The following is a 27,367-nucleotide window of genomic DNA, read 5'->3' as shown; positions in this document are numbered from 1 at the left end:
CATTAATGTTTAACAACCACAAATAAAAAAAAAAAACTTTTTATTACTAGTAGATTTCATAATTCTATTATTCATAACAATAACCCATATTCAAAAACGAAAATATATTTAACAAAAGTGTACAATAATTTTTTATAATTCAAAATAACAAAATAAACACCACATATTTGACTAAATATGTTATCTAAACCCAAAGATTTTCTACCAAACACCAAGAATTAAGTTATTCATAACTAATCCCCAAATACAAAAGAAAAGGGTAAAATTATTAATTTATTTTGGATAATTAAAAGAATTATCTTTTAAAAAAATAAAATTAAATTAGAAAAGGGTAGTTTGGTCATTTTCCTCCAAAGTACTATACCATCTTCAAGCGAGACCCCTCTTTTCTGCGTTTTCGAGAAAACCCAAACCCACAAACCCACTGTTTGCTATCTATCGCCTCTCTTTACTTCGCTGCTTCTCCTTCTTCGTTCATCTTTTTGGCGTTTGTTTTCGAACAAGTACAAAATTCTTCTTAAATCCTACCTGTAATCTTCCCTTCCTTCCAAATTTGTCTTTTTCTCACCCCATCATCAATTTACGTTACGAAAAAAACTCTCTTCTTTCTCACTTTTCGATTCATATAATCCACTCGGTGATCTTTTACAACCCAATTCTTTGCTAAAATCACAGAAAAACCCCAAACCCCAACACCCTTTTGGGTATATATACAACCCAACTCTTTAGGCATATAATGCTTGTTGATGTCTTTGAGAAAAAAAATTACTTTGAGAAAAAATTATACTTGTTCAAGAAATGGATTGTTCTTCAAATTTGAACCGGGCTTTGTCATTTCACATCGATCTTAACGAAACTCCTCTTCCTTCACCGAGAGAAATTGAAAGGGGTTTGTTTATAGAACACCCAGAATCTTCCAGGGCCAAGTCGGTGCTCACTCCTCCCAGTCAAACCAATGTTCGGGTTTGTTCTTCTTGTGAGATTGGGTCTAGTTGGAGGAAGGATGAGCAGAAAGAGGAGTGGAAATGCTTCAAGTGTGTGCTAAGTGGACGCCGTCGTAGCAGTGATGACGGCAGCAGCGGTGCTGGTGGCAGAGGTGGAGCAGGAGGGAGTGAAGTAGTCGAGCTTGATATGAATTCATCGCCGCCGCTTGATATGAATGTTTCTCCGCCAAGGGAACCGGAAGGGGAAGGGCTGTTTCAGTTTGTTGATTTGAATGAGGATTTGCCCGTTGCAGGACGAGAATTGGAGCAAAACCATGGAGCCAAGTATGAATTTTACTTCTTTATTTATCCTTTCTTTTACATTTAAAGTAAAATCTGGATTATTTTAGCAATGCATGTTCTATATATGTTCAAAAAGGTTCAAACTTTGTTTGTTTGAGTTGTGTATTTCTTGATGTTAGACTGTAATTTTTATTGTATGTGATTAGATCTTTTGTCTATATGTAAATGTAATTGTGTGGTATCCTGATTGCTAGAATGGTTGTAGTCTTTGGACATCGGTTGCGTGAGCTTCATTCCCTTGAATTTGTGGCTACAATAGATTTAAATTTATTTATTTTTGGATGAAAACGGAAACTTGCAGCCGCTACCCTTTGCGTGTGCACAGGGTAGAACTCCCGCTCTATGCAATAGCTCGCAAACCACATAGGAGAGGTAACCCGCACTAGGCGAGCCCGGTGTGACGAGATTAATCCAGAAGGCAAAACCCCTTGTTTTCACTGGCAAAGGGTTTCAAACTTGAGACCTCCTGTATGGAAGTCCCAAGCCCAAACCACTAGGCCGAAGGGTACAATAGACGAACCATTGAAAAAACTAGCTAAGAAAGCTACTAAAACTTAAGTAGTACTACAACTGAAAAGTGCTCAAAGAAAAGCATATCAGAGCAGATTGAAAAAAGTGCTTCTCCTTGAGCACTTTTCAGTTATACTAATACTTTAGTTTTAGTATTTTCTTAGCTAGTTTTGTCAATGGTTTGTCTAATGTGTCCTTCAGAAACAGGGGACGTGACTTGTCTCGGCGATTCCTCTGTCACAGTCCCTACTCTCTGAATATTCTTTGATAAGGAGTCCCCTATTGTATGTAAACTGTCATATTTTTTTACTAGCTGATGGTGTCACCTTGACCAAAAAAAACTTCGAGAGTGTAAACAGTTACTTGATTGTCAATGTATCAACTTCTTCCTAGATGCAGGCGGGATGCTCTATCAGAGCTTTGATATGAAACCAATTTGGTGTGCCTTCAACATAAATTGTAAGGTCCTTGCTGACACCTCTCGTCTTCTAGATACCATCATAGTCCCTTTGTCCCACTTTATGTTGTGGTATTTGATTGGACTGGGAGTTTAAGTGGTTAATTCAACTTGATATTATACATCAGTGGTTAGGGGAATAAAATGTATACAACCACTATGCATCAGTCTTAAACAGGCAGGGACCGCTGTCCTCATTGACCATTTTGTACTGCATTTAACACTTTTATCTGGCCAATATTATAGTGTAAATTTCAGTAGTTATGTGAATTTTAGTTCTTTAAAATTATAGAAGTCTTATAGAGTGATCAATTAACAGAATGGTGCAAATGTCTTGAGAAATGAAGATTTAGGAATTTGGATATTTAGTCCCAAAATGCAGATCTTCTTTTCTCTCACACCCACTAATTTTTTTAAGGTTCTCCTTACCTATATGTATGAGGTTCGCGTTCCGATACTCACAAAGCTAGTGAGAGAGTCCAATAAAACTAGGTGAAATTTCTCTTGGATGTCAATGCTACCAGAGGCATCTACTCTCGATCCGAAATAAGGAATTATCACTTTCTAGGGAAGCCATGCACTTTAGAGAAGTGTGCGCTTGCAAAAATGTTGTGCAAAGTGGGTGAAAAGTTCGAGTCTTTTAATCTCAAGTTTGAGGAGTTGGATTAATATCAACGATTGTATAATAGGTGGCAAAGATTAACTATTTAGTTGGTATTTGATTATTATATTGCTATCATATATGGTTGGCAATTTTTAATTTTTGGTAAATCGGTGTCTTTCACTTCAAAAAAGCCTGTGCTTTGTTTCTCATTTTTTCTGCTTCAAGCCCGATGGACCTTGTCTCTTCTTTGTGTTAGCTTTTAAACACACTGTTGGATGGTAACAAAGAAAGAAACTCAACCATTCGTAGAATGTAAATAGTAATGTTAATGATTAATCAAGGGGGATATGGATGAGAATAGGGAGTTCGAAACCTTCTTTTGGTATAAGAGAGTGAAGCTTTAAAACTTGATCACCAATGTGTGCTTATTAAATTGTTATGGACGTACAACAAAGAGGAAAACGTGATGCGCAAAGAAGTAATTTAATTGAAGTATGGTGAACATGTCCTTGTTGTACCAAAAATTTAATTCTTCATCTTTTATCCTTGATGACATGTTTTTAGAGCATGCCCATGGAACATTTCTAGAAAAGGTGAATGTACATCTTATTTGCATTGCGACAATTGTAAAACATTATCAAATATATTTTGGTGCGAGCTGAGTAGTGTGCCAATTCAAAGGAAAGAGCAATAGATAGAAACAACCAACCAACAAAAAGGGGTTCCTATGTAACTAGTCATCCATAATATCAAATCTATAATTTTCTCTATCTCTGGGCTAGTCATAGTGATCCTACTATTCAACTACTTCGACCATTTCTGAGTACCTCATATCTTTTTCGAGGCGTTCGAAGATACAATCATTTTTTATGATTTCTCTTTTACTGTTCTTTTCAATGGATTTCAAAGATAAAAATGCTTTGTTGATTAGCCCATAAATTGACCTTGGTAAATCCATTAACTCTATTGGATTATTTCTTCTAGCCAAGCATATAAGTACATTACATTTTGCTCTCGCTGAGGAAATTGTGTGAAAACAATCTCAAGTTATATGTAGGTGGCAAGGATGGAGGAACTATAGATGCTTTGAGGTGTTCGTTATCATTAGTTGTCGCACCCTAGGGTGTGATCTAGTGGTTAATAGATTGAGTTAAATAATCATGAGGTCTCATGTTCAAATCTTGGCGATGTAAATAGTTGGTCATTTCCTATCATTTGTCCAAGCATTGATGGACAATGTTACTTGGGTTTGCGATAGTGGGAGGTAGTAGACATCCCATGAAATTAATCATGGAGCGCAAAAGGTGGATCGAACACCAAAATTATGAAAAAGGAACTTTCATCATTAGCAACCTAAATAACTTGGAGATTGGTTGCATGTAAGAAGTAGAGTGTGTATCATGAAGTTCAAGGTTGAAGATAAGTGGGAAGAGAGAGCCTAAGATTTGTACCTAAGGGTGTGGCCTAGTGGTAAATGAAGTGGTTCGAGCACCATGAGGTCGGAGGTTCAAATCTTATAGCAGAGGCAAAATACTAGGTGGTTTCTTCTTATCTATTTTAGCCTTGGTGGACAAAGTTACCTGGTGGGAGGCGAGAGGTATCGTGGAATTAGTCTAGGTACACACGAGCTAACCTAGACACGCTTAAAAATAAGGATTAGGAACGTAGCAACTAATACAATGTCAAAGGGAAAAAGCCTGTTGCATATACACTATGTTTTAAATATCAATTAGTAGTTTAGCAATTGGGGTGTCCAATACGAAATATTGTTAAAAAACAATTTAATTTATGTTTGCAAAAACAACATTTATAAATTAATTTAATGGATTAGACCGAATAAACCAATTGATGGTCATAATGATCTTGCATGTATTAACCATTTCTTTATTTTTCGATCGCCTGTAAGGAGCAGAAGAAAGATCTTGGTGTTTCTTCAACAATTTCTCATCTCCACTAGAGCAATTCACTGAAGGCAGAATGCAGTCCCAAGAAGAGAAGCTCAAAATGCTTTCCCTGGAATGGGAACTTTGGAACTTGGCCAAGGCAGATCCTTGAAGATATTTTCTTTGGTAGTTAAGTGAATGCGATATTGGTAGTTCTGCTTATGGATATTTGTCCCATTCTTGTTGCTGCTTCGAGAAAAATCATGCCTTCACTGGAGAAAAGTGACCTTAACTCTAAATTTTAGCTTTATCTTTGATCATATAATGATATAATGATGATCTAGGATAAAATATCTTTAGTAGGACTTGACAACATTTTGGGTTGTTAGGAGATCTTCCGTTCACTTGGTAGTAAATCTTGACTATCTCAATTTCTCTCCATGGAAATCTCCATCTTCCATTTCCATTTACATGAGAATTCTTGTTGTATCTTCTCTTGTTATTCCTATTCCTTTTTGGTCAATTGTCTTTATTTGGTTGAGAATAAAATTCTAATGATTCATGATACTGTCCTTTTTTCATTGATGTCCAAAAAGTCGCATGGATAATATTTTTTAACTTTGGATTGTTGAAACATTTGATTTATATGCAACTAGTAGTTATTTTTGATCTTCAACAAAGAAAGCCAAAAGAGGGAAGAAATCGTTGCAAGTAATAGTGAGCTCGGATTCAAGAAAGGCATTCTTTATTGGAAGATTCTAGAAATGTTAGCACAAAAGTTCCCAGTCTCGTATTTACTTAAGATTTTATTTGTTATAGGCTTGATTACATTTCTTCTTTGGCAGAGAAAATCTTGGACCGATGCTCTTTTATTCTCATAAAAAGCAAGTTGTTTATTGGAAATATCGTAGGGGCATGTATCTTGAACATGAAAAAAATGTGAGAAGAGAATATTGAGTTGCTTTATTTCCCACATGAGACCACTACTCCTTTCGCCTAAGGTGTAAAACCAATAGCCCAATGTTAGGGGGGTAGTTCAACTTCATACTTCTTTTGCGTATATGGTTTAACGTAAAGAGGTTGTATTTCTTTGAGTTATGTTTATGAGTATAGGAATGCGAAAGACCATTTTTCACAAGAACTGGTCCTATAATATTACACGATAGTACACAACTTATTCCTCTTTTGTGCGCATAATTATATGGAAATAATCTTGAGGATAAAAATGGACTTTATAGTTTACCTTTGTGGGTACTTAATTGATTTTGTCACTAGTTAAATAAGGTTAAATTATCTAAAATTTGAATCACTAGTAGACCAATCAATATAGAGACATGATATATCTTACATACCTATGTTGCTCAGGCTCTTCAAAAAACACCACCGGATGTGTGTCGGATCTTCCAAAAGTAATGCATTTTTAGGATCCTTGTATGCAACAACTTCGAAGAGCCTAAGCAACATAGCTTCCAAATTTTGTCGGTACATGGACTACTCTATAGTTTGAAGGGCTTGCCAACTTTGATTGTCGTAGAGAGTTACCGCTTTAAGATTGATGATCCAGGAAATGCAAATTTTGTATGCGCATATTTATTATGGCTAGCCGATGAGAATTAAACTAGTTTAGTGCTGAATTGAATAGGCGCAATATAGGAATGTAAATTTTATGTCAACTAGTTAGTTCAATGTTCAATTTAAGATGGGTTAGCAATAGATGTGCTTCCTACTCTCTAGTATCCGTTCTTGTTTTGTGTTGTCCACACTTGTGTACACCTATTTTCGGATGTTTTGGATCAAAAATTTCTCAAAATTCATTTCAGTAAGTTTATTACCGTTAGTGGTATGCCTTGGCCCTGTGTTAGCAGACAAGGCGACATGTCTTCAGCCAGGAAAAAAGTAATGCAACTTTTTTGCTGATACTCGTTAATATTACTCAAAAGTCTCATGGTAAAATATGGTATCTACTTCTATAATATAGTCAAAAGTATTGTTACCTCCTCCTTTAATTCATTTCTATATAAGTCTAATAAATGTCTCTTACGTAACACTGGGATTAAAGCGATTGCGAATTGGCTCGATTTGAACGTAGTAATTGTTAGTGGGTGCAGAGGCAAATGTGTATCCTTATATATGGTGTTGGAAATATCCACCTCTTTAGCTAGTTTTAGGGATTGAATTAGGCCCAAGGTTCTAGTCCTTAACATGGTATCAAAGTCGAGGCCAACCAAGTCTTGTTTAGCTCGATGTTGGACCCCCATCATATATTGCCCACACGCTAGGTGTCCAGTCCTAGGAGTGAGGGGAGTGTAAGGTCCCTCATCGGTGTTGTGAGAGGCAAATTTGTATCCTTAAATGGTCTTGGACGATCCTTACCTCTTAATTGATTTTTGGGGTTTAGTTAGGTCCAAGGCCCATTTCCCTGAAAATAATGTCTTGATTTTTTGAAAGGCCTTCAAGATGTTTCTTTTTGTAATACTTTTTTTCTTTTACATCAAAAAATTATACGTTAATGAGACGTTGTTGTGGTGTTCAGTCGATTTACTTGGTAACGTATATAGAAGGGTTGCGAAAGAAATGCAGCGCCCTGCCAGCTGCTGCCTTTCAAAATCAGTTTGGCATTGTAGGTCCTTTTTTTTTGGTTTCTCGTCATTCTTTTGAGATGGAATTCTTTCTTTTCCATTCCATAAATTTTTTTTCTTACTTTTCCCTTCTCAAACTGAAGAGTTTCTTTCTTTTCCACCCTTTTTGCAAATTAACGATGAACTTTTTCTGGCTAGTTTATAGGGAGCAATCATGCATTTGAGCGTCTTATTGTGGAACATAGATCTTATAGATTTATCTACTTATTCTGTTTCAAAAAACATTTAATTGTGAAACATGTATGCCAACTTATTTTTTTAAGTGTAGCATTATGTAATATGAAAATGATGCGTCCAAATCATATAGCTCCCTGTGTGCCTTGAGCTCGCGGCCGACTTAAATGTGAGTCCACATAGACATACATCACGACAAGTGTTGGTTGAAGCTCAACTTTGTTGATGTCGTGGCTACATTTTATCGCACGTCTGGACTTCTAAACGTTTTTGTGCTTAGGCACTCTAACCCTGACTCCATGTCAGGGTTTAAAGCATATTAATAAGCATAGGAAAGAAACTTATAAGGATTCCCCTAGTAACAACGAGCACTAAGTGAACTGAGAAAACCTTAGCCTTAGAATCGGGTGACTCTGTATTCGGAGAAGTGTCCTCAATGGCGGATCTAGCCATTTTTCTTGGAAGAGGGTGCTAGAAAGGGTGAGAGCCCCGTTGTGATCAAACCCTGTCACACTATGATGTGCTATATACAAGTCGAGCTGTTTGGGAATGCAACCCAAATCGAGCTTTGAATCTGAATGTGGCATTCCACTCATGCCCATGCCTGGTTAAATTTTTTTTTAATGACAAGGAAAACCCACCGCCGCTACCCATTGAGTGGCACATGGTAAAACCCCTGTCCTATGCGATAGCTTGAAAAAAAACATAGGAGAGGTAAACGCGCTAGGTGCGACGAGCTCGACCCATGGCAAGGGATTTCGAACTTGAGACCTCCAACATGGAAGTTCCAATCCCAAATCACCGGGCCACCCCAAACGGTATGCCTGGTTACATCATTTAGCACTTTTATGACTTCCTCCTTTGATATTTTGTTCAATTTACTCCAGCTACTCTTATTGCAAGCCCTTGATCCAATTGATCAATTGAATTCCAAAATGCATCTAGAATTGTTGTTTCATGCAATACATGGTTTTGTTGCTTCCATAGTTTTCTGAGTTTTACCATGCATCCATACGTTATTTTAATCTCAATGTATTTGGTGTAGTGCTATACGTTTTATATTTGTAATGTCTCCCGATAACTTTGAGCTAGGTTCAAGGTTGTTATTCGTTGTTGTGATGGTGGACAAGCTATAGTACATAATTTGTCCCATTTTTCCGTAGTCTTCTTTTTTGCTAATAAAATCTTATTTGCCATAGATCATGATAACTCTTGTTGTAGAAGGTATTCTATTTACTGTCGTTGTACAATGAGATTTGTATTGTTGGGGGCTTCAAATTGGGGGTTCAAATTCTTAAGTCAAAGTCATCATTCACCTAGGAGAATGGAATGGACCCTGCTTTGACCCTTTCGAAGATGAATCTCTTATGAAGAATTGCTTATCAAAAAAATAATTTTCATATGAAAGAATAGATATAAAGCACTTGAGTAGCCAATATAAGAAAGATATCTTAGATTTTAGTAACATGAGACAAAATCTGAGACTCATGCTTTATGTCATGCTTATCAAAAAAACGAGCGAGCTGTGTTTCCGGGTTTGATATCTTAAATCCTTGTCTTCCCTACTTTTATTTTTGTTTTTTGTGTGGTGGTGGTGGGTTTTTCCAACTTGTTGTTTGTTTTGCTTGCTTGATGGCTAAATGCAATTGGTATGACATGCAAGTGCCTCTTCTGGAACATGAGTAAAATGAAGCGAATCTGTCCTGTGCATCTTTCTTGATATATATACGTCCTTTATTATCATGTTTCACTGAAACTCATTCCATTTATTGGCGAGTAACTTTTTTGTTGTGATTTCAGTTGAATTCCTCCTCTTTGTTTCCGGATGTGCAAAAATACTGTTAGTTCATTTGCTTATAGATGTGAAGTTTTCATCAAATACTCTTCTTGGACAATTTCGAAATATGACTTTGTTATGATTAAAAAGAACATACGACGAAGTAAAGGTTCCTCAGTATGTTATTGTAGTATCTATAATATTAACATTTCCAAGATTTTCTGTATGGAGGGAAATGCAGGTCCGCTCTTTTATTCTTACTACCAAGAGGCTCAGTTGTGTTCTTAGCTAAGTTGTGCGGACTCTTCCCTTTTGATGCCGCACCCGTGTTATACCCGTTGATATTTTCGAAGAGTTCGAGCAACATATAGGTTCATAGAGAATATTGATTTTTTCTGCACGGATATTTTTGCCGAAGCACTAAAAAGTAATATCTTCCTTGATGCTACTCCTTCTGTCCTCTTCTCCCCTTTAATGACCTGGCTGCATATGGAAGTAATTTTTAAAGTGTTTTTGCATTAGTCTTCCCATCCTAAATCTAAGTGGATTCATTGGGTATTTAGATATTAGTGTGATTTGTCTTTCATAATATTGAAATGCGGTAGAGAAGGTTTATTCAAGGGCAAATTATGTAAAATTTCTGCCCGTAAGCTTTACTTACCAATTTAATCCCAATTTACAAAATTTACCTATTTGGCCTATTTTTCCCATAAAATGTCTGCGTCTTCTTCTTCTGCGTTCTTTTTGTCCTCCTCCTCCTTCGTCGTCTTCATCCTTCTTCTATGTCTATTTTCTTCTTATTTGATAGATAGAAAAACTTAAATAGATGTTTCCGATCACCAACTGCAATCTCCTTTAGTAAATATTTGCTTCGACCCATGGCTCGATTTCATCAAGATATAGATGTTCATACCAATTACTGGTTTGCAGCTGGTGGGGTTCTTGATTTTGCTTCACTTTTCATCTTTAGGGGTACTAACAGCGGGATCAAAAAGGGCAGATTCAAAGTTTGAAAGCTTGCTTGATTTAGAAATTTGACGTATCGCAAACGTGAATATTTCGAGCAAAGTATATATCAAAAGGCTCGAAACACCGAGAGAATTTCATATCTAAGATTGGAACTACTTAGAAGTGATTTTGAGTTGATCGAGATTGAATATTCCGTGTATACTTCATGTATAGTGAGTGTATATTCCATTTATAATTAAGCTACATTCAACTTGTGGCGTGTAATCATAATGCATGTTCAGTTTGGTTTAGCTATATTGTATAGTCAGTGTATACTTTCTACGACTTTTTTTGGTAACACACGTGAAATATTACTATAACACACAAAAAGAAGAATACAACCCAATGAGCCTCTAGAATTCCTTGACCACCTTCTAGGAAGGTTATCTATGACTTTTGATAAGCTATATTTTTAGTCACTGTATACTTTTTATGACTTTCGACTATTTTTATTTAATAAAAACATGGCTATATTTGTTGTTAACTAATTACTATATTGTATATATTTAAAACTATCCCTTATTTAATGCTTTGGATTCATTTTTTCCTGGACGACCTACTTTAGGAGTATTGGGACATTATAATTGACATTATGCATATTGCTGGTGTTCACAGGGTTCAAGCTATGAAAAGTCCCTGTTCTACTGGCCATTCCTTCAATGCCCCAACAAGCTCTTTTTTGGCATATAGGGAGAACGGATTTAAAATTCAGAAGGCCTCCTCACTTACGGGGGATATACATAAGTCACAATTGGAGGACATGGTACTCCATAGACCTCATTCTGACAAGATAAACCGAAGCATAACTGATCCAGTAGTGATGTATGATTTAAGAAATCGTGCAGGTCATTTTACTGCAAAAAAATATGTTCACCAAGATGCATGTGAAGTTTATCTTCAAGATCTTAAAGAATATATTGCTCGGATGAACGGTAAAGTACAGATTGGCTGGCATGTGGATTTTGAGTATTGTGACCAAAGATGCCAGACTTATGCAGTATATGTTGGACCAGATGGAAGTCGCTTTGAGTCGCTTGATGATGTTGCCCGACATATGGGGTTGCACCACTCCATGGAGGTTGAGAATGGAGGTAACAACTTTACTTCATTTAGTGAGGGATTGCCAAATATCACAGGAAGTAAAGAAGCTTTTGGTTCTGCTAAAACCCACAAGCCTGGACAGAGTTGGAGTTCTCCTGGTAGAAGCTTATTCCATAATGGTGGCTCTATCTTCAAGTGTACATATCCAAGCGTATGTTTTATCTGTTATCAATATTTGGTTTATACTGCCATGCTAGCTTTTGCATTTCTAATCTCCTCATGGCCCGAAAATCTGGTATTTTATTCTTTCTTAATTACTTGCAATGTTACTGACTAACTTTGACTGTTTTTTCAGGATGGCTTTCCAGTTGAATATCAGGACTTCGTTCTTGTTTCAGCTGGAAATGTTGACCCGCGGCCATTTTATCACAGTAGCAGTGAGATATGGCCTGTGGGTTACTTGTCTAGCTGGCATGATAGAATTACAGGATCTCTTTTTGCTTGTGAGGTTGCAGATGGAGGTGATGCTGGCCCCGTTTTCAAGGTCAAGAGGTACCCATGCATCCTGCATTCTGTCCCAACTGGTTCGACAGTCCTTTTAAAATTTAAATCTGATTCTCATATTGGCGAAGATAATGTGGAAAATGGTAATTCTGCAACTTCTACGCTGGTTGATGAGGAGAGTATTTCTATCCAGCTGATGCTGGAAGAGTGCAACCCACCAGATCTGATAAGTGACTCTCATACTGCTGAAAATATGCAGAAGGCATTTTGTGGAAAATTCGGAAATATTGGGGAAGGGGATAGTATAGGGGAGTTCGCTGTGGAAGGAAGATCACCATCATCTGTGTGGGAAATGGTTTCCCAGACTCTTCTGCAAGCATGCATTGATGCTTATAAGAAAAAGGGTGTCATCCAATTCTGCTGTACTCATGATGTATATAAAATGGACAAACAAGAGTCAAGTGAAGTTGGTTCATTGACCAAATTCTCTTACTTAGGTGCCCCTCCCAATTTTCCAAGATTAGTGCAGAGCAATTCCGAGTTAAAAAGTACTTGTGAAATGTTAGTGAAGTGGTTAGAGCAAAACCGAATTGGACTTGATGTAGATTTTGTGCAAGAAATTATTGAACAGCTTCCTGGTGTATCTGCGTGCTCAAATTATAAAATTGTTACCAAGAGAAAACACAAGACAACTCTGCAAACAGTTGGAAATGGGTTCCTGCAGGCTAAAAGAAAGAATCATATGCAGGATGAGAGGGAAGCTATTGAATCTTTAAGAATTTCTGGAACACTCAGAAAGTATCTGGACAATGCTGACGTCAGGCGTCCCTGTTCTTCGGGAAAGCCGTTGAGCACAAAGATTCCTGCATTTTTGATAGGCGACACCCTCCAGGTATCTTCTAACTTTCGAGTTTGTTGTCTAGAAAGGAATTAGATGTTGTTCCCACATGCTTACTTTTTTTTTTTTTTGAATATCTTTTCAATTTTATTTTATCAAATGTGTTTAGGTTTGGGAATTCCTGTTGAGGTTTTCTGAGGTCTTGGGGCTAAAAGTTCCATTTTTGTTTGAAGAAATTGAGGAGGAATTAGTTAGTCGATGGATAGACAAAACAAGTTCCATGGAAATGCCCGCAATTGAGATTCAGGATGTCAGAGAAATCACCCTAGCAAGAGGTGGAATAGACTCTCTGTCTGGTCGATTTGGTTTCAATCAAAATAGCCGATATGCTGGTGTGCTTTTGACAAAGATTCATGGTCTGCTGCTCAAAGCTCTTGTCACTGAGCTGCTCTCTAAAGTTGCTGTCTATGTAGATTCGAATATTGGTACAGGAGGGTCCAAATCTAGGAGAGGCAGGAAAAAAGACCCCGAAAGTTTAGCTACAGTTAGGAAAAGTCAACTTGATATGCTTCCGATAAATCAAGTTACATGGCCTGAGATTGCTCGAAGATACATGCTAGCATTGTTAGCCATGGATGTCAACATGGAGTCAGCCGAAATTGCTTGCAAAGAAAGCGGTCGAGTATTTCATTGCCTACAAGGCGATGGTGGGCCAATTTGTGGCGCTCTTTCGGGAGTTGCTGCATTAGAGGCTGATGCGATGGTAAGATCGATTCATATATCTTTGTGATTGCACATGTTTCCTATCTTGATTTGAGGCTGATAGATGCAAGTACCTTTTTGTCGGTTTTTACCTTGTTTTCATCTTGTCATCAAAGTATTCTGTCTTCCATCGCAATACGTGTTGATACTATGTCGTGTTTTGCCAAAATCTTTAACTGACTTATAATAAGATCTCAAGGCTCATAATTTTAAAAATTATCAGAATTTCAAGATGTCATGAATTTTAAATATGCAAATGAACTTCCATTTTGTGAGGTGCAAAATCTGACCTAACTTTTCAAGTGTTCATGGTGTCAGTTTTTTGTGTTGTGAAGGACTCAAAATAATTCTACTTCTTAAAAAAATAGAAACAACATCCTAACTTGGAAACTTAATGAGAAATACAACTAACTACCAGTTTTAGATTTGAAAATTTGAAAGTAATTAAAAAGCAGGGTCAGAGTCAGAGAGGAACCTGTTTGGCTCACTAGATACTAATGCAGTAAAACAAGGGATGAAAGTGGTAGTTGATTATTTAGTTTTAAAAAAGCAGTAGTTGATTATTATGCATTATGAACATGCGAATATGGCAGAAACACCTACCATTTCATGTGCATTTCTATTATACTCCGCATAAACTTATGCAGGGTTCAGTTATGTAGGATTAAGTTATTCATGTAGTAGTTATTCCAGCTTCTACTCCGCATAAACTAATACATAGATTCCCTCTTAACGTATACATGTATTGGTTATTGGAATTATAAGCGTGTAACGAGATGTCGTACTTGATGTTCTAAATTTTATGCACAAAAACTAGAATGTTGCCAAACATGGTATTAGTTATGTTTGTTTCAATACATGAACAACTTACTTTTTAACCAGCAACCAAATGACCCCTTAGTATTCTTATATATGGTTTATTTGAGATATTTATTTTGGACGTGCCACCTTTTCATATCCGTATTTCTTTATCTCATACAGTGACACTTTTAAAGAGACCTTTCAAAGTTATTTTCTTAAAAACTCTCCTCTTTCACCTTGTCTGTAGAGTTGGATTGTACAGTCAACTTAATAGTTCAAGCTTCTTGCCAATGTTCAATTGATGTGTTTGTTCTTTTCATACCTGCTTTGTGCTTCATACCCTACTTGAAGAGTGCCCATTTTCTAGCCCATCTAGCTGTTGGTAAATGTAGACATAGTGTTGTCTTCTCAATATGCTTGATTCTCCTGTTATTAGAGGTTTGTCCAAATTAAAACATTCTGAAGCACGTGATTTCAGCTTCTTGCAGAGGCTACAAAGCAAATATTTGGATCACTGAACAGTGGAAACATTTTTGTTTCTGTTGATGAGAAGGAGTCTGATGCCAAAGGAGCTAGTGCTGAGAATGGGCAAGTCCCAGAGTGGGCCAAGGCGCTGGAGCCTGTTCGGAAGCTACCTACAAATGTGGGGGCTCGAATTAGAAAATGTGTCAATATGGCTTTGGAGAAAGACCCACCAGAATGGGCCAGGAAAGCATTAATGCATTCAATAAGCAAAGAGGTGTACAAAGGAAACGCCTCTGGACCAACGAAGGTGCAGCATGATGAATATCTTATACACACACACACACACACACATATATGTATATTAATATGTCAGCTTTGTTAAACGACTAACCTTTAATCAAACATTAACTGAATGCAGAGAGCAGTAATTTCCCTCCTGGCGGAAGTTAACCGGGGAACTACTTCACCCAAACCTGAGAAGGAAGAAAAGGTAAAGAGTCCCAGCACTGTATCTGATTTAATCATGAAACAGTGTCGGATTATACTACGACGAGCTGTTAAAGAAGACAAAAATAAAGTCTTCTGCAATCTCTCGGGAAGAACAGTTCTGAGCCCTAATGACAATGACAATGAGGGGCTTCTTGGGCATCCGGCAATGGTGTCTCGGCCTTTAGACTTCAGGACCATTGATGTGAAGTTGGCTGCTGGATCCTACGGGGGATCACATGAATCTTTCATTGATGAAGTGCGGGAGGTAATGCTTTTAACATGTATATATGGTTCTATAAATACATTACAAAGACCCAACTCTGGTTTCTTAAATAAGATTGCATTTGCAGTATAAAATATTGTTGTTGTTGCCCACAGCTATGTTTTTTTGGGCACATTTTCATTCTCGTCCTGTTCTTTTAACTTCAGTATGATTTAATGGCAAGAAAAGATCAATGTTGCTTATTCTTTGCTTTTAGGTTTGGCATAATATACGAACCGCATACTGCAATAAGTCCAATTTGCTCGAGTTAGCTGGATCATTGTTGCAGAAATTTGAGGAAGATTATGAAAAAGAGGTTTGTTGGTCTTCTAGCTGTTCAATCCTATTGTTTTAAGCAGGAGTGAATTGATTTGCCTTGGAACTTGTATATGTTTGTTTCCTTTTTTTAAGAGTGTAGTAGCGGTAGCATACTAACAGTACTTCCCTTCTAGATAAGCATATAACGTTTGTTTTCATTTAGATACAAACTGAAATGATATGGGTGAAGGTTATTCAATTCTATAGGAATCCACTCTAAAAGTTACTCTTCTTTTATCGTAAGTATCTGATGCAGTTGGCATATGTCATGTAATTCGATTCTTCAGTTTAGGACTGGAATCCACTCTAAAATCTAGTCTTCTTTTATCATAAAAATTTGATGTAGCTAGCAGATGTCATGATGGTTCAGTTTTGAAAGGAAAGGCAGTTGAGCTTCTGTCCGTGATTGGTTGACCTCTTTTTTTTTTTTTCCTTTAAACAATTGGGAAACCCATTATACAATCCGTATACCAAAGAACCTACACATGGTTATCAAGAAAAGATATCCCATGCCCTCTATTACCACTAGGGACCTCATGAGAATGAGATAGGTTAACCTCCTCTCTTAAAGAGAAAATGAAGAAAACCAAGTGTTTGTTATTTCACTATGTCAACTACGGTTATTTGCACCTCGAAACCGTGGCCTGGTATTGCTCTTGGTTTGCTGCATCTGAAAAGTTGAATTATTCCTTATCTTATCATTTTTATATCCTAGCATGAATAATTAGTCAAGTTTTCATGAGACCACAACTATAGTTTACGAGAATATGAGCTTAGATAGGAGGGTATGGAGGTCACTGAATAAGGTAGTAGGTTAGTAGGTAGTTGACAGTTGTCTTGCTTCTGACAGGATTAGCCTTGTTGGTAGTCTGGGCCTCTGGGGCACTTTGTCTGTTATAGTGATAGTGTTATTCATGTAGTTTCTTGTTTTTGTCATCTTTTACTTTCTGTTGTTTATTATGCTTAGGCGATTGCTTCATGACATCTGTTAGTTGTCATGTTTCCTTCAAATTTCGTTTCTCCTTTCTTTTGCTTCTTGAGCCGAGAGTCCTTCAGAAACAACCTCTCTACCTCCACGAGGTAGGGGTAAGGTCTGCCTGCTGCCTGCGTACACTCTATCCTCCCAAGACCATACTTTGTCGGATTTACGGGATATGTTTTTGTTGTTGATCAGAGGTGCAATAAGATTAGCAGCATGATATTGGTACATTCACCTTTTTGTGCTTGGATTTAAAACCTATAGAATATGAGATTGTTCATGGAGGAAACTTGATTTTGAAAGTTATCCAATTCGCTCAGTTCAGTTTTTTCAGTAACTTATTATTTTGGTTCAGCAGTTGAACCTTGATCAATTTTATTAGTGATTCAATTTCTTTGGTTCAACCATTGTCATTGTTGTTTAACTATGATTTGGCTTGGTCATGTATTCTCAGGTTCTTCCCCTAGTCCAGATAATTGAGTGTTCAAACGACAGCAATTTAAGTAGTGAAGTTGCAAAAGATAGAGATGGTCTCCTAGCTCATGTGAATGAGAGCTCACTTCCTAAAGCCCCTTGGGAGGAAGGACTTTGTAAAGTATGTAGTATGGATAAAGATGACGTCAATGTTCTTCTTTGTGATAAATGCGATTCGGAGTACCATACGTATTGCCTAGATCCTCCGCTTGTTAAAGTTCCTATTGGGCCGTGGTATTGCCCAGATTGTGAAGCTAAGATATCACGGTCCCAGAATGCTTCTTCTGGTTCTCATACTATTCGTCAATGCGTTAAGAGGAGGTTGCGCAGAAAACTAACACACAAGTTTATGGAAAAACTTTCTCAATTAACAAGGACCATGGAGTTGAAGGAATATTGGGAGATTCCACTGGAGGATGTGAGTTCTTTTAGCTTTCTTCTGTGTTTTTATGTTGACATAGTCTATGTTAGCCTGTTTGTCTGTTTCACTTGTCTTCCTTTTGGTTTCTGAAATGTCTTCCAAGTTTAGTTGACTCGTTGATTATATTGGTAATGGCGGGAACTTTTCTTAAAGTAATTACTGGAGTTTGTCTTCAAGTGTCTCAAGACAGTTGAAATGTCACACATTAAACTAGTATAACATGAGAAATATGCATGGAATTATCACACTAGTGTTAAAGGATTTGTAGATATTTAAAATTCACACATCATAGAAAAGGTATGGAGTTGTCTACATAAGTCCAGTCCTCTCTGGAGCTTGCTCACTTATCATGCTTTCACTGCTCGACTTGAATGTGTAGCAGGCTGACGGTAGGCTTCACCCAAAAGATATCAGGCATTAAAATGTGTCTCTTGCTTTTTGGGAACAGTGTCTCTGGCACAAAGCAAGTTGAGCTAATTTTTGCAAAGATGTGATGGCATCCATTTGAGAGGTCTGAAGTTTTAAAAACTTTGGGTAAAAATCTTGTTGCACAATGACCTCACAATAATACTTTGGACAACTTTTAGGGCCTCCCTCAAACAATTTCAGGAACATTGTTCCTCTGATATTCTAGTATGCTCGAGCTTCATCTGATGTATGCTGGCGCTCCTCATGCATTCAGATTTTGGGTTTTTGGGGAGGGTGGGCTACAATATAAATGATATCCACATTCCAGTTTTGTTCCGAGTTGCTTTTGTTTCTTCCTTAGCCTTTCCTGATCTTCTTTGCCGACTGAGCTTTATGCGGTATATGCATGTTTAATATTTCAATTTATGTGCAATTCTTGTGTACAAATTTCTTTGTATGGTGAGAACTGTGCGGCATGCAGAAATATGTTAAATTCTATGATTTTGTAGTTGGATACAACATAAAAGTAGAACATGAATTATGTACAGCTTTTCCTAACCTAATTTGATATGTACAATTTCTTTCTCGATGGTGCAGAGAATTTTCCTTCTTAAATTCTTGTGTGGTGAGATGTTGAGTTCAGCCATTCTTCGTGATCACATTGACCGAAGCGCCTCTCTGTCTGCTGAATTGCAGCAGAAACTGCGTAGCCTTGGTGCTGAACTGAAGCTTCTAAAGCATAAGAAGGAAATTTTAACTGCAAAACTGAAGAATGATGCTCGGAGCAGTGGAGACGCAGGGTCAGACACATCTCTATGGTCCAATGACTGTAAACTGAAGGTGCAGGGGCCTGACAGTGGCAGCCATAACTCATCAATCTCCGGTGGTTGCAGACAGTTGGATGATGGCACTCAACACAATAAGTGTAATGATTTCAACAAGCAATCCTGCTTGTACACTTCAAAAATCATTCAGGATAAAACTTGTGCAAGTGGCACCAATCATATTAGAAACTCTCCTGATCCAATCAACCATTTACAGCATCAACAGTTGTTGAAGGAGAATGCTAGGTCTCTGAATACTTCATCCCATGCAAAATGTGGTACTGAAGAAACTAATTTGCAAAACGACTTGTTCATGTCTACTACCGTCCAACAAGAAACTGACCAAATTCCTGGCAATCGTTTGGAGTCTGCACAAAGTAGTTCGAAAAGTATAATGCTGTTTGCTACTCATATTGTGTCTGCCACTACTTGTTTAGGTTCCGTCAGCAACCCTTTGGAGGAAGCATTACTTTTTGAGATGTCTGCTATAAAGAAAGAGATTCGTGCTTTAGAGGACTCAATTGCTGCCAAAGAATTGGATCTTCAGGAGGTTTCTGTTAGGAAGGAATACATGGGACAGGATTCTGAGGGCAGACTCTACTGGACGTTTGGCAGGTCCACTTCTTCAAGATTAGTAGCTTATGCAAGTACAAGTACACAGCCGGAGTCATCTGGACATTTGTGGTCATATGGTGTGGAAAGTTCAAGACGAAGTGGTGTTTTAGATTCATCTGCTCCTTGGGAGAATATGGGCCTGCCTAATCTTGAGCAGTGGACATCTTATCAATCTGATGTTGATACTGAAATACTCATTAGATGGCTAAAAGAGCATGACCCGAGAGAGAGAGAATTGAAGGAGTCTATTTTGCAGTGGCGGGATACTAGAAAAATGATATACTACTATTTGGAAAGTCATGGCCATGACACGGTAGGACTGAACACTTCAATTCCCTCTGAGGATTCTGGTTCCTGTTTCAATTCTGATTCTCTCGTCACCAGAGCCGTTACTGCAATTAAAAAGATGGTTAGTGGGTGCTCAACAGAAGAGGAAACGGGAATCTGCACGAATCTTGGTGTCAAAGTTAGAGTTTCTTTTGATGGTGAATTATACAGGTGCGAGTGTCTAGAACCATTATGGCCGTCTAGACCTCATTGTCTGTCATGCCACCAAACATTTTCCGATGCTAAGGAACGTCAGAAGCATGCAAATGAAAAGTGCAGGATCGATTCTTCCATTCAGCGGGATGGGGAAACAAGTGAACAACCTGTGAAGTGTAAAAGGAAAGCGAATAATGAAATTCTGCAGGATAATTCATTGAGCACTATTGACTGTAGGAGGGACAAGCATGGTAATGCACCAGCTTCTGCTGAAAATCAAACCAAACAGGAATGTCCATTTAAGTTGGAGGAGATCAAAGCACAGTTCATCACTCAGAGTTCACTCAAGGAGCTGGTGAACGAGATAGGACTCATTGGGTGTAATGGTACCCCGTCATTTGTTCCAGGCACATCTCCATATCTATGTGATTCTGCCCTTGGACTGCTCTCCCAAAGGGAAGATGAGGTATGTGGAGGAAATTCTACAGATCTGTTATCTTCAGAGCACCAACTTCGGAATGGGGTCAAATTTTCTTGCATTAATAACTCCGACAAGCCAAATTGTACTGGAAATGGTTTAGCTGGGGCTGGACCAGTGTTTGGGAGACTAAAATCTGCAACCAAGAGGGGAAGAGACAAGTTTTCTTCTACCAAGGATAAAATCCTTGAATTTGGGGTTAATATGTACTTTGTTATTCCGGAATCCTCGCTACATCCTGTAGCAGGTCGGGCTTCTGTGATTTTACGGTGTCTTAAAATCAACCTGCTTGACATAGATGCGGCTTTACCTGAAGAAGCTTTGAGAGTGTCAAGGTTACAACCAGAGAGAAGACGTGTATGGCGTGCCTTTGTAAAATCTGCAGCTACAATTTATGAGGTAAAGGTTTTGCTCTTTTTACTAGACTATGCATGGCCATTTCGAGTTTAGTGGTTGTTGTATTGTGAGAGACCTTAGGAGTCATTTGGTTGGTTTGCTTGGGAGATTTAATTTCCGCATAAAATCTTGAACTGACCATAAAATTCTGCATTAGTATAATGTTGAATTCCTGCTTTTCTTTCCTTCTTCTAAACAATACCTTCACAAGTTATGCGGAATCTGCGTATTAGTTTATGCTGGACAAAATGGAATAAGTTTGAGGTATTAGTATTGCATGGATTGAAAACAAATGATAAAACTAACCCTTGTAATAGTAGACAAACTTTTATTAGGAAGTAAACACACATTGTTTATTGAACAGTATATACTATATTTTTAATACAGTAAACTGAACGTATACTTTGCATAATTTGTCTATAAACTACATGACCCCTTACTGTTCTGTGATATCTTGTTCTTGTCAAAGATATCACCCTTTAGTTCCAACTCTCCACTAGTTGAACTTGCTCAACATTTTCAGGAAAAAAAAGAGTTTGTGCAATAGTATATGCATGTTTTTTCCCATCCCCCCTCCTCCTTCTCCCCCCTCCCTCCCCATGAAGGATGCTCTTGTGTTCAAATGTTTTCTTGAGTTGAGAGTCTTTTGAAATTTATGGAAGGCTTCTGCACTAGTTCATAAGGATGATTTTGCAGCTGTGTGCATTATGCATATGCAATATTTATTTCAGAATATTCGGCAGAGGAATATTCAACTCTATCCCTACTGCCTTTCTTAGGCTAAGGGCTTTGGTTAAATTCACCGACAAAGGTGGGATGTGGGGTGTGTGGTAGGCATGTCACTAGTTCAGATTCTCTGGTACTTAAAGGAGAAGGGTGGAGAGGAGGGGGTATATTATACACTGAAATTCAAAGCAGAATTTCTGTTTTCCTTCTTTAGGTCCTAAAACTCTGATACTTAAATTTTGCTCATTCATCTCCTTCAGATGGTCCAAGCCACAATTATTTTAGAGGACGCAATCAAAACCGAATATTTGAAAAATGATTGGTGGTATTGGTCATCACCTTCAGCTGCAGCAAGAAACTCAACGCTCTCAGCCCTCGCCCTCCGTGTGTATGCCTTGGACTCTGCTATTTTGTATGATAAACTTTCAAGTCAAGATGCCTCAGAGACAGATTGCAAGGAAGAGAGGGAACCTCCTCGTAATTCTGTCCCCACAAACACAGCCAGTCCTTCAAAGAAAAAGCCGCTTGACCCGGAACCTGCTGAAAGTTCAAGACCCAAGGGCTGCAGGACAAGTAAGAGGAGAAAAGATTCAGGCAACAGCTAAAACAGGAAACAGGCTTCAGGTTTGCAGATCATCATTATCTGCAGTTTTTTTCAAGGAATGTACTGTACTCTTATGTATACCAGCCAGGCCAATGGTTGAAATTCTTTAAGCATAAAGGAAGGTTTGCAACATCCTATCCTATAAACTTCAGGGAGCAGACTCTGCACCAACTCTATCTATTGTTTGGAGAATCGAAAGACGCTGTTTTGCTCTATGACTTGGTAGAAGTGGCAGACTTTGTTCCAGCATATGGCCTCTCTTTTTGAGTTTACATACAACAAAAAGGCCTTAATATGCCGATAAGATTGTGGCATTTGGGGTTTTATATATACAGATTTGGTTAGGAGGCAGGCGTATTAGTTTAAACAGCTGTTGTACATAGTAAAGCAAGTTTGAACAGTTAATGTCATCTCATGTATATAAGTTTTTATATAGACTAGCTTTGCTGTTCGTCAGATTACCTTCCTGATAAATGAAAAGGCTGTACGTCTTCTCATGTCCTACTATCAGAAGACGTTCGTTTAAACGCCCTCTGAGGGTCACATTGTGCGCGTCTAGATATAGCTTATTACCTGTATGGTGTGGCTACGTACGTTTGACAGGAAGTGTTACAAGTAGCAAAGAAAATTTAACCTTAAATTATCGATTACTTGTACCCAGCCTTTTTTTTTTCTTCAAGAAATTACTTATTTGATAGCGCTTCTTCTCAGGGCAATTTAATTTTAGTGTAAGTCGCAACAATAGTTATAAGGTCTATGTACATATTACGTGCTCCAGAATCCACTTGTTTAATTACATTGAATATGTCCTTATCGTTGCAGTAATAATATCTAATGTACATATTGGATATGTTCTTATCGTTACAGTATTTCTTCTTCAAGCTTTAATCGAATATTTCACCTAAAATCAATTTTAAACTTAACGGATCCCCCTTGAAATGGCCGTGCTTCAAGTTAAATATGGATCGCAGCAAGATGCAAAATAGCCCAGTAGGTGCAATACACCTTAATGAAATTAATAAATAAATATGATTGATATGTTTTATATAGATCGATCTGATTTGATGAGTTAAATAGAGTATATTTTTGTAACGTTATTTAATATAAATATATGATCTATGATATTTTTTTAATAATAGAATGATTTAAATTGTTTGATTAATATGATAAGATCCTTAATTAGGTTTTGGAGATTTGATATCATTGTGAAGATTGTGTCAACGAGAAAGTGATAAAATACATTAATTTTACGACTGATTACTGAACTTATTTTTGTAATATTGAGAATTAAAATTGAGGAGGACACAGTGGTACATATTTTTGGTTGAACTTTTTTCACGGACGTCTGTTAAGACGTTAGTAATTGAGTCAGTTGTTCTGACGGGCAAATCGTTCTATTTTCAAGTTCAAACGAGTTCCAAAGTAGGTAAATTTTCATTTCGACAAAATGGATATAAGCAATAGATATAGATCGTTCGCAGGGATAATGAGCGCATTTTTAAGTTCAAACGAGGCCAAAGAAAGTAAACACAGATTTTACCGATTTTATGTGTGCTATAGTCTTTGAAATTTTTTTCATCCAGATTTTCTTAACAAAATGGCCAAATTTTTCATAGAGGTCCATTAAGACTTTAGCAATGGATCTAGTTCGTCCCGCAAGGAAAACAAGCGCGTTTTCAAGTTCAAATGAGCTTGATAGTAGGTGAGCAAAAATTTTATCTATTTTCGCGTGCTATAGTCCATGAAATTTTTGTGACCTAGAATTTCCGAAACGAAATGGCCGAAATTTTCATGAAGGTTTGCTAAGACCTTAGCGATGGATCTAGTTTGCCCCGCCAAAAAATAGGTGCATTTTCAAGGTAAAACGAGCCCAAAGAGGGAATACACAAATTTTGCCAATTTTCTTGTGCTATAGTCCATGGAATTTTTTTGACCCAGAATTCCCACAATGAAATGGCCGAATTTTTTGCATGGAGCTCAGTAAAAACCTTCGAAATAGATCTAGTTCATTCCGCGGGGAAAACGAGCACATTTTAAAGTTCAAACGAGCCCCGAAGAAGGTAAACACAAATCTTAACAATTTTCGTGTGCTATAGTCCATGAAATTTTTATGACTAGGATTTTTTAAATTAAAAAGGCCGAAATTTTCTATGGAGGTCCGTTAAGACATAAGCAATGGATCTAGTTTATCTCGCGAAAAAAATGGGCGCATTTTCAAAATTAAATGAGCCCAATTCATGTAAACATAGATTTTGCTAATATTTATGTGTTATAGTCCATGAAATTTTTGTTACCTGTAATATTCGAAACGAGATAATCAAAATTTTTCATGGATGTACATTTATACCTTAACAATGAATCTAGTTCATCCGACAAGAAAAACAAGCGCATTTTCAAGTTTTAACGGACCCCAAAGCTGGTAAATGTAGTTTTTGCCTATTTCTGTGAGCTATAATCCATGAAATTTTTGTGTCACAGAATTTCCAAACAAAATGGCTGGAGTATTTCATGAAGGTCCATAAAGACCTTATAAAGAGACCTAGTTCATCCCGCATGGAAAACAAACACATTTTCAAGTTCAAACGAGGTCAAAGCAAGTAAACACATATTTTACCGATTTTTGTGCTATAGTCTATATAATTTTTCTCATCCATATTTTCTTAACAAAATGGCAAAATTTTTTCATTGAGGTCCATTAAGACTTTAGCAATGGATCAAGTTCATCCCGCAAGGAAAACAAGCGCGTTTTCAAGTTCAAATGAGCTTGATAGTAGGTAAGCAAAAATTTTATCGATTTTCGTGTGCTATAGTCAATAAAATTTTTGTGACCTAGAATTTCCGAAACGAAATGGCCGAAATTTTTTCATGGAGGTTTTTTAAGACCTTAGCGATGGATCTAGTTTGCCCCGCGGAAAAAATAGGTGCATTTTCAAAGTAAAACGAGCCCAAAGAGGGAAAACACAAATTTTGCCAATTTTCTTGTGCTATAGTCCATGGAATTTTTGTGACCCAGAATTCCCAGAATAAAATGGTCGAATTTTTTTCATGGAGTTCCGTAAAAACATTCTAAATAGATCTATTTCATTCCGCGGGGAAAACGAGCACATTTTAAAGTTCAAACGAGCCCCGAAGAAGGTAAACACAATTTTTAACAATTTTCGTGTGCTATAGTCCATGAAATTCTTGTGACTAGAATTTTTTAAAATAAAAAAATCAAAATTTTCTATGGAGGTCCGTTAGACATAAGCAATGGATCTAGTTTAGCTCGCGAAAAAAAATGGGCGCATTTTCAAGTTTAAATGTGCCCAATTCAGGTAAACATAGATTTTGCTAATATTTATGTGTTATAGTCCATGAAATTTTGTTACCTGTAATATCCGAAACAAGATAACCAAAATTTTCATGGATTTAAATCTAGACCTTAACAATGAATCTAGTTTATCCGACAAGAAAAACAAGCGTATTTTCAAGTTCAAACGGGCCCAAAGCTGGTAAATGTAGTTTTTGCCTTTTTTTGTGAGCTATAGTCTATGAAATTTTTGTGTCATAGAATTTTCAAAAACGGCTGAAATATTTCATGAAGGTCCATAAAGACCTTATAAATAGACCTAGTTCGTCCCGCATGGAAAACAAACACTTTTTTAAGTTCAAACGAGGCCAAAGCAAGTAAACACATATTTTACCGATTTTTGTGCTATAGTCTATCAAATTTTTCTCATCCATATTTTCTTAACAAAATGACAAAATTTTTTCATAGAGGTCCATTAGGACTTTAGCAATGGATCAAGTTCACCCCGCAAGGAAAACAAGCGCGTTTTCTAGTTCAAATGAGCTTGATAGTAGGTAAGCAAAATTTTTATCGATTTTCGTGTGCTATAGTCAATAAAATTTGTGACCTAGAATTTCCGAAACGAAGTGGCAGGAAATTTTTTAATGGAGGTTTGTTAAGACCTTAGCGATGGATCTAGTTTGCCCTGCGGAAAAAATAGGTGCATTTTCAAGGTAAAACGAGCCCAAAGAGGGAAAACACAAATTTTGCCAATTTTCTTGTGCTATAGTCCATGAAATTTTTTTGACCCAGAATTCCCAGAATGAAATGGTCGAATTTTGTTCATGGAGTTCCGTAAAAACCTTCGAAATAGATCTAGTTCATTCCGCAGGGAAAACGAGCACATTTTAAAGTTCGAACAAGCCCCGAAGAAGGTAAACACAAATCTTAAAAGTTTTCGTGTGCTATAGTCTATGAAATTTTTGTGACTAGGATTTTTTAAAATAAAAAGGCCGAAATTTTCTATGGAGGTCCGTTAATACATAAGCAATGGATCTAGTTTATCTTGCGAAAAAATGGGCGCATTTTCAAGTTTAAATGAGCCCAATTTAGGTAAACATAGATTTTGCTAATATTATTGTGTTATAGTCTATGAAATTTTTGTTACCTGTAATATCTGCAACGAGATAATCAAAATTTTTCATGGATATACATTTATACCTTAACAATGAATCTAGTTCATACGACAAGAAAAACAAGCGCATTTTTAAGTTCAAATGGGCCCCAAAGCTAGTAAATGTACTTTTTTTCCTATTTTTGTTTGCTATAGTTCATGAAATTTTTGTGTCACAGAATTTCCAAACAAAATGGCTGGAGTATTTCATGAAGGTCCATAAAGACCTTATAAATAGACATAGTTCGTCCCGCATGGAAAACAAACACATTTTCAAGTTCAAACGAAGCCAAAGCAAGTAAACACATATTTTATCGATTTTATGTGCTATAGTCTATGAAATTTTCCTAATCCAGATTTTCTTAACAAAATGGCCAAATTTTTTCATAGAGGTCCATTAAGACTTTAGCAATGGATCTAGTTCGTCCAGCAAGGAAAACAAGCGTGTTTTTAAGTTCAAATGAGCTTGATAGTAGGTAAGCAAAAATTTTATCGATTTTCGTGTGTTATAGTCAATGAAATTTTTGTGACCTAGAATTTCCGAAACGAAATGGCCAAAATTTTCATGGAGGTTTTTTAAGACCTTAGCGATGGATCTAGTTTGCCCCGCGGAAAAAATAGGTGCATTTTCAAGGTAAAACAAGCCCAAAGAGGGAAAAATACAAATTTATCCAATTTTCTTGTGCTATAGTCCATGAA

At 37.1% G+C, this 27,367-nt stretch overlaps 1 protein-coding gene across 2 annotated transcripts; it reads left to right on the top strand.

Moving 5' to 3' along the window:
* Window positions 1–391: 391 nt before the first annotated feature.
* LOC101248775 (methyl-CpG-binding domain-containing protein 9) lies at window positions 392–22,682 on the top strand. 2 transcript variants are annotated; one of them, XM_010322291.4, is made up of 11 exons: window positions 400–1,268; window positions 10,954–11,270; window positions 11,352–11,590; window positions 11,735–12,775; window positions 12,891–13,484; window positions 14,763–15,056; window positions 15,168–15,503; window positions 15,718–15,816; window positions 17,252–17,689; window positions 18,698–20,899; window positions 21,883–22,682. In XM_010322291.4, exons 1-11 carry the CDS (start codon window positions 799–801, stop codon window positions 22,225–22,227), a joined length of 6,375 nt encoding a protein of 2,124 aa, XP_010320593.1. In that variant the 5' UTR covers window positions 400–798; the 3' UTR covers window positions 22,228–22,682. The 2 variants fall into 2 exon arrangements, with proteins under 2 accessions (XP_004239350.1, XP_010320593.1); XM_004239302.5 differs by having other exon boundaries at window positions 392–1,268; window positions 10,954–11,590.
* The last annotated feature ends 4,685 nt before the right edge of the window (window positions 22,683–27,367 follow it).

This window comes from Solanum lycopersicum, chromosome 5, assembly GCF_036512215.1.
Source record: "Solanum lycopersicum chromosome 5, SLM_r2.1".
Lineage (NCBI taxonomy): Eukaryota > Viridiplantae > Streptophyta > Magnoliopsida > Solanales > Solanaceae > Solanum > Solanum lycopersicum.
The sequence above is the reverse complement of the archived record's forward strand: the minus strand, read 5'-3'. Positions and strand labels throughout refer to the sequence as shown.